Source organism: Balaenoptera musculus, chromosome 7, assembly GCF_009873245.2.
Source record: "Balaenoptera musculus isolate JJ_BM4_2016_0621 chromosome 7, mBalMus1.pri.v3, whole genome shotgun sequence".
In the NCBI taxonomy this organism is placed as follows: Eukaryota; Metazoa; Chordata; class Mammalia; order Artiodactyla; family Balaenopteridae; genus Balaenoptera; species Balaenoptera musculus.
Genome location: NC_045791.1, coordinates 68,671,778 through 68,684,841, shown reverse-complemented (window position 1 = coordinate 68,684,841; position 13,064 = coordinate 68,671,778). Strand labels below are relative to the sequence as shown.

Below are 13,064 nucleotides of genomic sequence, written 5' to 3'. Positions count from 1 at the left end.
CCAGACCTTAGTATTAGCAGGTTCCACATCTATGGAAACAGAGGGCCCACTATGGGACTTGAGCAGCCATGGATTTTGGTATCGCCCCGCCCACCCCCACCCCACCCCACGGATACCAAGGGACAACTGTATATAAATCCAACTTCTTTATAAAGAATGATGGCCCAAAAGACATCCTAAATCTGTCTTCGTAACAAGAATGGAGAGCCATTAACACACTCAATTCTGATTATTTGACTTTCAGCATGTTTGGATTAAAAACATATCTGTATTCTATTTCAAGAATCTAGCATTTGGCCAAAAATTATGTGCACTCTTGTTAACCCAAGTATGGTTCCTGAACCAGCAGCACCTGGGAACTTGTCAGAAATGCAGACTATTAGACCCTACCCCAGAGCTACTCAATCAGACATGTATTTTAATAAGATGCCTAGGAGATTCATATGCATGTTAAAATTTGAGAAGTGCTGACTTAGGCCATACTCATATACAGTCATCCCTCGGTATCCGTGGGGGATTATTTCCAGGACTCCCCGCAGATCCCAAAATCCAAGAAGATGCTCAAGTCCCTTATATAAAATGGCATAGTATTTGCATATAAACTATACAGATCTTCCCGTATATTTTAGATCAACTCTAGATTACTTATAATATCTAATACCATGTAAATACTTTGTAATAGTTGTAAGTACAATGTAAATGCTATGTAAATAGTTGCTGGTGTATGGCAAATTCAAGTTTTGCTTTTTGGAACTTTCTGGAATTTTTTTTCTCGCATATTTTTGATCCATGCTTGGTTGAATCTGCAGATGTGGAACCTGTGGATACTGAGGGCTGACTGTACTAGTATACACAGAGTAGCCTCAAACTTGTCATCTGAAGAAACCTAGGAAATATGAAGTGCTCTTCTTCACCTTTGGGGGCAGAGAAGGATTGTATATTTCATTTGGGTTTTAAATGGAAAAAATAGCTAAAACTTGATTGCTCCTACAAAATCTTTGACAAGTTAGAAACCGCATGTGTGAAGGTTTGTGTTTTAATCTTGCTTTTATCTGGGACAACAAGGATCATCACTATGTATGGGGGAAAATTTTTGATTTATGAGTTTTTATATGACAAGGGAAGCTAAGAAGAAAAGACCAAAAAAAGTGCAAAGGACTTTGAAATAGATGGTAAGTACATTATATACATTTAGTTATTTACACGTAAAGATACATGGAAAATTTTTTCACTATTATTATTAGCGAAATACTTAAAATATATTTTTAGGCAGGATAGCATCATAGTTTTGTCATAGATAAAATGAAAGCAAATTTAGAAACAAAAATGTTCTTTTTAAAGAAATAAAACTAACTTTTGAAAACATACCATTTCTTCCAAAAATACGTTCAATCCATTCACAGTTTCTTGCCTGTTCTTCTTAATTCATCATTCATTTCTATGATCTAAATTACAAAACATAATTAAAATGCCTATGAGAAAGTTCTTAAAAATCAAATAAGTTCAACATTAAAGATAATTTTAAATTTTCCAGCCATTACTTTATCTTGTTAAGTATCTTGTTAAGTATCTGTCATGTTATCTAGAAAACTACATATGAATGTTTAAGTCCTTTATAGATAAAACTACTTCATTTAAGGTATAACTAGAAACTTTAGGTTGGTTTCCAAATGGCACTTACACAAGCCTAGATTAAAATTTAAGCACCGGATTTAACAATTTTTTAAAAAGATACTGAACTTGAGTAAGGAACACAAAAGGATTAGCCGAAATTATACTGACTTCTTATGTAGACAAGAAAGGCAAATGACTCTCCATTCTTCCAATAATCTATTATCACCACAAATTAGCCAAATGGAGAGAGACCTCATTTTCTTCTTTAATTCTATTATGGCATTATCCTAGAGAATCTAAACTGAAGACCACCACAAGGCTATGAGGGCCTCAATAACTATCAAATAGACTTTCTCTATTTGTTACCACAGAGTCAATTATCTCTTTTTGTTTGGATCACTCACATTGTCTGAATCCTCAAATAGCCTGCTTTCCTTATCTGCTTTTAACTTGGCTAAAGTATTCTCTAAACCTTAATGTGTACTTCCCTGCTGAAAAACTTTATTGGCTTCCCACAGTCCTTGGGATAAAATCTACCACTTAGAGGCCTATGAGACCCTTTATGATCAAGGTACTGCCTATCATTCTACTCCAATCTCCATTTACTTCTCAAGATCCAGCAATGTAGAATTCCTTGCACTCACCAAGGCACTGGCACATGCTATTCCTCCTGCCTGAAATACCTTTCTTTTCTTTCTCCTCCTGGATAATCCTTAACCTTAAGATTCAGCTTGCTAGTTTCTTCCATAGGTTTCTCCAAGGCAGTGTGTGCCCCTCTACACTTCTGTACTACATACTATTGATACATATCCTCATAACACTTATATTACATTGCAATAATTTTTCTCAACTGGAGGGCAAGGAACATCTTTTCTCTGTATTGTGTTCAGCGCTGAGTGTGGCACTCAATAAATGTCACTGAATACACAAAGAAATGAATATACAACTAAAATAGAGATGAGGGAGTTATAGTGATTCTGAGTCCAATTTGAGTAAGGTGGAAGAAGTCTACTCCCCACCCCCCACTGATTAGTTTAAAAGATTTTATGGGGAAAAATGGGCCTCTTCAGAAGTAGTTAAATATGGTCAATAGTAATACAGTGATAATTAACTGAAACTAGGTCATTCCAGGTCCTGCTAATGAATATTCATGACACAATAGGAAAAAACAAAATTACAGAATGTTAGAAATAACTGTGCACTTCAGGGTCAAGTTCAGCATCTTCATTGCAGAGATGAAAAAATATGGGCTAAAAGAAATGGACCTGAGATTGTTAGGGGAACTTTGATATAGGATAGGGCAGTGGTTCTCCTAGTGTGGCTCAAAGTTGAAAACCACTGAAACAGGATTTTAAGAACTGGAAAAAGTTTTACATTAATTTGCAGTGGCTTAAGGAGGAATTAAAAAGTGTGATTAAAAAAATAAGCAAGTAGGGCTTCCCTGGTGGTGCAGTGGTTAAGAATCTGCCTGCCAATGAAGGGGACACAGGTTCGAGCCCTGGTCCGGGAAGATCCCACATGCCGCAGAGCAACAAAGCCCATGTGCCACAACTACTGAGCCTGTGCTCTAGAGCCTGCGAGCCACAACTACTGAGCCCACGTGCCACAACTGCTGAAGCCTGTGCACCTAGGGCCCGTGCTCCACAACAAGAGAAGCCACCACAATGAGAAGCCTGCACACCACAACAGAGTAGCTGAAACTAGAGAAAGTCCATGTGAAGCAATGAAGACCCAACACAGCCAAAAATAAATAAATAAAATATAAATAAAAAAATAAAAATAAAAATGAGCAAAATACCTGACTAGACATTTAAAAAAAAAAAAAAGCAAGCAGAGAAAACAACCTCAAGGCAGAAGTGGAGAGCGCTCAGTACTGTGTTGTTAGCATTACTGAAAACAATGAAGGTTTTGAAGATTAAAAATGTTTCAAGCTTAGGTGAGATCAACCAAAAGATCTAGAATAAATTAATAGGTCACTTAATTATTCATGTTTATGAAGAGAAGTAATTGACAATCTTGAGTCACTTTTTATTTGGTTTGCAGTAAAATGTATGATTTTTCTTTCACTACTTACCCTTCTTTGTTTTGTTTATGGTAATATCAACATTTGAAGTGGAAGTGGTAAAGTACTAGATCAGCTGTGGGTGCTCAGGCAACTCACAGTTAACTATTTTGGGTTCTATTTCCTCATCTGTAAAATTGTTTGGATTATATCACCTCAAAGATTCTTTTTAGCAACTATGAATCCAAGAACACTGGTTTGCCAAAATTAATATAGAATTAATTTCAAGAACAAGTCTAGTTCACTTAAATACCTTAATATCATTATTGTTATTTTTAATTTGCTTGGCAACGTCGGTTTTTAAGTTAGTGAGTCACCTTGGGTCTAGATCATATTTACATTCGTAGTTAAGAAACATAGGCTGCAGTGGAACGGCCTGCAATTCCTGCAGTCTGAAGCCACAAAATGTGGATAAGATCATCGAGAATCAAACAGCCAATGAAAATAACAACAAAAATCTATCCACCTGAATTCAGGTCTAACACTTTTCAGTACGTTAAATATTTGAAACCTCGTAGGCACTGCGGGACCACACATGGCGGGACCACACAAGGCGAAAGGTCCATCCAAAGGGGCCTTCAGGCCTCACCACCGCATGGGTTCGGCGTCACCCCTGTCCTATAGCCGAGGGTGGCATGCTAAGCAAGGCCCTTGGATCTCAAGAGCACTTTGGGAGGATCACACCTTAAGAATCCTCCCTCTTCCCGGCCAAGCCGTAACCTAGCGAGAAAAATGGGCAATTTGGGAGGCTTTCCTTTCCCTCCAGATCTCCTCGCATCGCCCTTAATCCCCACCGTCAGCTTCCCAAACTGCAGCGGCCGTTACCTCCATCCTAGGAGCCAGGGCTTCTCAGACAATGCCGCCCCCTCCTGCCATTTTGTCGTCGGCAGCGGCAGCACCTACTGCTGCTGCTGCTGCCGCCGCCGCTGCCGACGTCAGGGCCTATGGGGAATGGGGAGGGCGGTGCGTGGGGGCGGGACTTCCGCGCCCTCTTCGGGAGCCAGGAGGCGAGGCCTCAGCAGAACCAGCCCCAATCCTGCCCACCAGACTCAGTAAATTGCAGCTCAAAGTTGATCTAGCATTGCTTAGAGTGGCATCAGGGGCTGCTTTACAATTTTCTTCTTTTCCCGAATACTTCCGTAGACTCTAACGAATAGGGCCTGCTTCTCATGGCAAGCAATGAACATGGTAAGGAACACGAGCTCTGGGATTGGAGACTCAATAGTACCTACAATCCTAAATCTGATGTGAACATTAATGAGATCATACAAGGTAAGTGCATAGTGGATCTAGCAAATAGGTGATAAATACCTGCTGTCATAACTACTACCTTGACCTGATAGAATCCAGGACTGGAAAGAAAACGCAAAATGAGTTTATTCATCTAAGTAGCCATTGTAGGACCTCTTATAATAGATTACGTCAGCTGGAAAATGACTCCAAAATTTTGCTTAGGACTGGTACAAAGGAATGATGCAAAGTTTGTCTTTCTCAGTATGTCTATGAACTTCTCTTTCCTCAATTTACCCAGTAAATTAAAAAGGATTACTCCCAGAAAGGTCTTCCAGAGAGGGGCCCCAAATTATTAAAGGGAATAATGGGGAAAAAACCCCTCTAGTATTTGGGTTGTTGGAAACAGGACAATGTTAGGAAAAAAGTCCTGGCTACAGGCATAAGTTATCGCAATTTGTACCTCTTAACACAAGTGTCTTTAGAATTTTAAAATTCTTGAAAACTACAGGTGGTGTGAATGTGGGGACACTGTATCCAGTATATTATTTTATATAACAAATATATTCACTAAAAATCATGTTTCAACTCTGTAAATTAAGTACTTTGGTGCACTTGTGGGATCTGGTTTTTTTATTTAATTTTTTTATAATAACTTTTTTTTAACATCTTGGGATCTGGTTTTTGAAAGGACACATGCACAATGAACACTCAATCTAAATTTTGTTAAAAATCTGGATCTTCCTATGTTCTGACAAATTTTAATCCCAGAGCCCAATAATTTCCATATAAGAGACAGCAACTTCTCAACTGTTACTCCCAAATAGAGGTAAATTGCAGGATTATTGAAGCTATGTTTTATCTTCTCCGAATTTCATTTTCTTACTTTTTCCCCACTCCCTCTCAATCCTACTTTACACAAGATTGATAACTTCTGCCAGATATGCCAGCTGAGTCTGTGTGATTCTCCCTGCACAGGACTGACCCATTGTATTAGATCAGGCTGCCATAACAGAATACTACAGACTGGTGGCTTAAAAGCACAACAGACATTTTTTCATAGTTTCAGAGGCTAGAAGTCCAAGGTCAAGGGGCTGACATGGTTGGTTTCTGGTGAGAGCTCTATTCCTGGATTACAGAGGGCCACTTTTTCTCTCTGTCCTCACATGGCAGCTGGGGCGGAGTGGTGGTGGTGGGGGGAATGGGGGGTGGGAGGAGAAGAGACAATGAGCAAACTCTCTGGTATTTCTTCTTATAAGGGCACTAATCCCACCATGAGGGCCCCACCTCATGACTTCATCTAAACGAAATTACCTCTCCAAAAGGCCCATCTCCAAATACCATCACACTGGGGGTTAGGGCTTCAACGTACAAGTTTGGAGGATACAATTAGATCCATAGAACCTAGCAAATCAACCACCCAAGAATAGTAAGTATTTTTCAATTTGGAGTGTACAACCAATAATTATTATGAAGGCTGGTTCTTGAGAATAAAATGAATTAATAGTCTATATTAGTTTATTTAAGTTTTTTACAGTTTTGGAAAATTTTTTCAATATACAAACAGGCCAGTGAATCCTTACTTATAAAACAACCATTTGACACATGATAGTACAAAGACAGTTTAAAACCCAACTCATATTATTTTATGACCATATCGATATCAATAGTAACAAATTTTCTTAAACATATTTAATCATGTAGCTTCTGGGAGATGGGTTAAATGATGAAAAAATGGGCGACCATGAAAACAGCCTTTAATTTCATTTCCAAATTGGTGCTTCATTCTGTAGATAATATCCTGGATGTCCTCTTTTGATAAGTACATGGGTAACTGTCTAGACAGACGCACTGCTTCTCCCTGTGGAGAGAAAGCCATACATTTTACTGTGATATACCCTGAAGCAGAAAACAGGTTTTTACTGCCAAGGAGGAAGACAGAAAATTGATTATATTCTTTTATTATTTACTCACTCAACAAATATTTATTAAACACCAATTATGTGCTAGTCACTGCTGTAGGTTCTAGGAATACAGCAGAGAACAAGACAAACAAGATCCTTGCTCTTCTGAAACTGGTATTCTAGTGCAGAGAAGCAGAAAGATAAAAATACAAAGAAAATTTCAGCGACTAATAGTGCACAAAATTAAACTGGGCAACATGATAGAGAGTGATTGTGTGATTAGAAGAAGCTTCCTCCAGGTGAAAATTAAGCTTCAATTTAAGTAAGGAACTATGATGCAAAGATGATGGGGAAAGAAAAGCATTTCAGACAGAGGGAACAGAAAGAACTGAATGGTCAGTGTGGGTGCAGCAGTTACTAAAGTGAAGAGATGAACAGGAAAAGGAGTTAGGCAGGGGCCAGATCACCCTTTGGGACAGGGTAAGCAATTTGGGTATTAATCTGAATGCACAGGGAAGTAACCAGAGGGTTTTTAAGCAAGAGCCTGACATTCGTTTCACATTTTAAAACAATCAGTCTGGATACTTCGTGAAGTATGGCTTGAGGCAGGTCAAGAAGAGAAGCAGGAGTCTTGCAGGCCATCACTGCAGTCCTGGTGAGAGCTGTTTTTTAAAATTAATTATATATATATTATTGAGTGTAACTGACATACAATATTATGTAAGTTACAGGTGTACAATATAGTATTCATAATTTTTAAAGGTTACGCTTCATTTATAGTTACTATAAAACCTGGTTATATTCCCTGTGTTGTACAATATATCCTTGTAGCTTATTTTATAAGCTAACCATTAATCCCCTGCTCCTATATTGCCTCTATATTACCTCTCCCCACTGGTAACCACTAAATTGTTCTTTATATCTGTGAGACTGTTTCTTTTTTGTTACATTCACTGGTTTGTTGTATTTTTTAGATTCCACATATAAGTAATATCATACAGTATTTGTCTTTCTCTGTCTGACTTATTTCACTTAGCATAATACCCTCCAAGCCCACCCATGTTGTTGCAAATTTTCATTCTTTTTTTACGGCTGAGTAGTATTCCATTGAATATATACCATATGATAACCTCAACAGATGCAGAAAAAACTCTTGACAAAATTCAACATCCATTTATGATAAAAACTCTCTAGAAAGTAGGCACAGAGGGAACATATGTCAACATAATAAAGCCCATTTATGACAAACCCACAGCCAACATCATACTCAATGGTGAAAAGCTGAAAGCATTTCCTCTACCATCAGGAAGAAGACAAGGTTGCCCACTCTCACCACTTTTATTCAACACAGTATTGGAAGTTTTAGCCACAGCAATCAGATAAGAAAAAGAAATAAAAGGAATCCAAATTGGAAAGGAAGAAGTAAAACTGTCACTGTTTGCAGATGACATGATGCTATACATAGAAAATTCTAAAGATGCCACCAGAAAACTACTAGAGCTCATCATGAATTCAGCAAATTTGCAGAATACAAAATTAATATACAGAAATCTGTTGCATTTCTATACACTAACTATCAGAAAGAGAAATTAAGGACATAACCCCATTTACCATTGCATCAAAAAGAGTAAAATACCTAGGAGTACACCTACCCAAGGAGGTAAAAGACCTGTACTTGGAAAACTACGACACTAATCTAAGAAACTGAAGATGACACAAACACATAGAAAGATATACCATGATCTTGGATAGAAAGAATATTGTTAAAATGAACATACTACTCAAGGCAATCTGTGGATTCAATGCAATCCCTGGTGAATTTTTGACTAGGGAGATAGTAGTGGAGATGGAGGGAGTTATAAAAGACTCCTGACATGAGTTGGAAGTAAAGTCAAGACTTGCTGATGGACTGGTTATGGGGTATGCAGAATCAAGGATAATGTCCACATTTTTGGCATGGTAGTGCTGTTTTCTGACATAGGGAAGACTGACAGTTTGGGGGTAAAATAGCATTAGTGAAGTTGGCTTGTTTTAAGATTTATTTTTTTCAAAAATTGTTGTACTTCAAAGATCCTGAATCCTAACATTATTCTCTCTAACCACATACTCTCTCCCACTATCTTACAGACCATCCTACTTCCTTTATTCCAACTAAATCTATTCTTCTTCTTCACTTTGACCTTTAATCTCCTCAATCCTTCCTAATTCTCCTGGCCCACCAGCACCCTTCTGTCATCTTTCTGTACTTCAGGTATGAATAGTTAGTGAGGCATTAAAGATACTATCTCTAGCTTTGCTTCCTGCATTCCCTCTAGATTCCAACTAGAATCTATGGGCAGGTTCTTACTAGAATCTAATTCATCTTTATATCCCTCTAGGATTAAACAGTTTCTTATATATATTATGTGTTCAAATTTCATTTCTCACCCTTTTGTTCTTACACCATATTCCTCTTGCTAATCCTTACCCTTGGATAAATTCTACCGAGCATTGTTGGAGAATCACAAAACTTGCTGGCTAGATCCAACACCAATATTAGCTCTTATGAGCCTTTAATGTCATTTGAATATCCTGTTCTTCTCTCATCAACCCTCTCTTGAAGAACCTACAGCTCTTATTTTCACATCGTTTCCAATATACTCAAATTCTCAAGTGCCTCCCCAGCCTCTTCACTCTCAGCAAATAACCTCTCCTATTTCATTACCACATATATCATACATGACTTCTCTCAAGTTTACCTCAAAATATCTTTTACTTTCACTTTAAAGCTCTCCCCTCTTCTGCTCTTGATTCAGAGAATGGTTTCACCTTTCTAAAGCTTATATTGTTAACTCATCTCCCTTCCTGCCTCTTCTGGAACATCTGCTCTTCAATCTTTTACTGTAAGACTTTTTCAGTGAATACAAACATGTTCTCTTTTTTTCCCTTCACCACCATGTAACTTGCTGCCTACACTTTTCACCACTGCTCCCACTCTTTCACCATCACTACTACTTTTCCTTTATGGCTCTCTTCAAGGATATAACTGCCATCTAGCAGCCACACCTGCTGGTCTTCTAGCAACTATACCCTATAGAGAATGTGATACTACTTATTAATTTTTAAGTTTCTTTCCTCCCTTGACTTGTATATACACTCCTCCCTTGATTTGTATATCCACTCCTCCCTTGATTCTTCTTTTACTCTTCTATCTTTATCTTCGATTCATCTTATTCAGCTTGACCGTCAATGGAAGCATAACTATGGTTCTGACAGAAGTTCTCTTTTTTCCTTAGACTATATTCCCTAAGAATCACATCCACTATTGCCTTAACGTAATGAGAGGTACAGTATTAGTAAAAGTATTTGTAACTAATCCCAACCATTTTTTCCTGTTATTTCTGAAATCTTACTTCTTCCCATGTGGTTCTTCAATACACAAAACACTATCCACAACTCCCTCAACCTTTATTTAGTTTATACCAACTCCTTCACAAGAAAAGTTTCAGGTCCCTAGAAATTATCAGTGTTGAATTGCCTCCACAATAGGTTGGCAAGTTCCATAGGACAAACCTCTTGAAGTATTCACAGAATGCTACTGAATATAATCTTCAGGAAGGGTAAAAAATGGACTTTCCTGTTGAGGAAATCTGACCCTCAGAATTCAGGGCCCACCATGATCACAGTCTAAACAAAAATGACTCATTTTTTAAAAGGAAGGAAATAAACTTTATTAAAGTTCAAAATAACACCAGTCAACCCTGAGGGACAGAACCTCAATATAGAGACAATCACTATTGTTTTACCACCAAATGCCCAACACTTGGACATTTAAAACTTTATAACCTGCCTCCATCCTCTATTACTTTTGAATTTATTTTTTAATCCACTTTTACTTCTCATGCGTGGTAGATACTGCTAGAAAATGAAAATTTCCATTTATTCAATAATCTACATTTTTCATTCCCCCTCCCCTCTTTTGCTCTTGAAAAGATCAGGGCTTAAAATCACATTACAGTTCTTTTTAGACAAGTGTTTGGTATCAAGGTGGAGCAATTTTGAATCCCTTCTAAACAAAACAAAACAAAAAACTTCACAAAGTGTCTCATGCATAAGGCTCTTCCTCAATATGTATTCAAGAAATAATGTTATAGTAAGGATCCATGATAGAGTTTACCACAACCAGTCCATGATCTGAAACTTTTAATGGAGTTTTCTTTTTTTTAAATAGTATTTCCTCTTGCAAACAGATAATAAGCCTTATAGAAACTTTACTATTTTGAAACCATTTACTATTTTATTAAGGAAAAGTTAAGTATCTTAAAACCTAGCCAATCTACATAAGCTAATAATGCATACCTCTAAATAACTTATCACTTTGCGAGGTCTACATTCATAAACTTCCTTCGCATTTTTGTTTAATATAGCATTAATAATTTCTTTTAAATCCATCACTCCATAGTATGGAAGACAATTAGCCATTCCTTCTATTTCCAAGTAGTTTTCAGCAATGGAAACTCCTAAAAGAAAAAAATAAATAAAACCACATATAGATATAGTTAGTTTTGTTTAAACTATATTCCAGAAAATGTCTATTAAAAACAAAATCACTGTTAAAATATTTAGTCAACCTTCATTAGAATTTAATAGAGTCAGGAAAAAGTTTTGTTCCTTAGTTGAAGAATAATAATTTCGCATAGGATTTCACATTCACATTAAGTCGCAAGTGCTCAAAGAAACCACATGTGCTTTACATCATTTAATTTAATCTCAGTTACTGTTGTTCTGTTCCCTACATTTATTTAGAACATTTCTTACTTTGGAGAGAAAATGGAGCCCCATTATTATTTATTAAAATAAAACTGGTTTAAATGTTTTAACAACTGCTGCTGTTCAAATTCTATCCTACTGGTTTAGTATCTAAAAACCTGAATTATTTCTATGATTATGTTTAAATTAACAGGTTATTATAAAAATACTCACATAGTAACTTATTTTCTTCCAGCTTTATTGAGATATATTTGACATATAACACTGTGCAAGTTTAAGGTGTACAAAGTGTTGATAAACACACATATAAACTACAAAATGATTACCACTATAGTAACTTATTAATATATTAGCAATTTGAGGAAATGAAATACTAATGTTTATTTTACTAGAATAATGTTTAAATCTGACATATTATCTATTATTTAAACTACTTTAAATAATTTAGTGATTAAAATAAAACTAAAAAGTAGCAACATGAGTGGATATATAATGGGGTAAAATATCCATAACAGCATACACTCCCAAGCAACAAATTTGGCTTTAGAACGCATTTTATGATTTTAGAAAATAGCAGAAATTTGTTTTCTTTGGTTATATGTGTGTAACAGTGTTCTTAATACTGGAGACCACAAAATGTTACCCATAAGTAAAAAAAAAAAAAAAAAAAAAAAAAAAAAAAGATAGTCCCATGTTGGATAAGTGGTAGCTATCAATGGAAAAAATTTTAAAAGAGGAGTGATGTAGCTTGAAGAGTTTCAGGTCCTGAGATGTCAACGACCCTATTCCTAACCTGTTCCCAGTTACAGCCTAGTTCCTTGACCTGAATGGCAGATGCACTGGTGGTATACTAAACAGAGAAGGCATCCTAATGTTCTTCCCTGGAAACAACTGGAGAATAATATAAGAAGATACATAATCAAGTGTTAAGGGGTAAAATACAGAGTTCAGTGAAGGAAGACAAAATGAGAGTTTGAGCAACCAGGGGAACTTAAATGGGACTTGAAACAGGGTTTAGATAGGCAAAGAGGAAGTAGCAGAATATTCCAGTTCACATCTTTTTATACAGATAGTAAAATTTATCAGTCAAGAGACTTTTCACTATTGCTGGTTCTATACCATTTACAGTATGATTTGACTGAAAAGTCTAATACTGACTACATGAATGCTGGAAAATTATACACATTTCACAGAATTATTTGTGGATATGGGTAAAAAGTATATGGCAACAAACGAGGAAACTGAGCAACATTTTAATATCTGTGCTTGCAAAATTTAGATATGGAAAACTTAGAGACATTTGGAATCACGTTCAAGAAGTTTCCATAAAATTCTGTGAAATGCTTCCCAATTTTCCGAAAATACTTCAATAAGTGGTTTGACAAGTTTTCAGTTCCTAAAATGTGTAATTCTTATTGATACAGAACAAAAGCTATTCTCATTAACAAGCAAAGTTCTTAGGGTCACATTCAGAATCTTTTTCCTTAAAGCCAGATGTATTCTTC

General features: G+C 36.5%; 1 protein-coding gene across 4 annotated transcripts in view; it reads right to left on the bottom strand.

The window, feature by feature from the left end:
* Positions 1-6,402: 6,402 nt before the first annotated feature.
* Positions 6,403-13,064, bottom strand: part of PMS1 (PMS1 homolog 1, mismatch repair system component) — a 91,445-nt gene continuing 84,783 nt past the window's right edge. For 2 of the 4 annotated variants that reach the window (XM_036858519.1, XM_036858521.1), the window contains 2 exons: positions 11,149-11,309; positions 6,442-6,767 (listed from right to left, as the gene is read on the bottom strand). In XM_036858519.1, the coding sequence (XP_036714414.1) occupies positions 6,603-6,767; positions 11,149-11,309 (326 nt within the window). In that variant the 3' untranslated portion in view covers positions 6,442-6,602. Of the gene's footprint in view, positions 6,768-11,148; positions 11,310-13,064 lie in introns of those variants that run through there. The other 2 variants (XM_036858520.1, XR_005020662.1) reach the window with 2 other exon arrangements.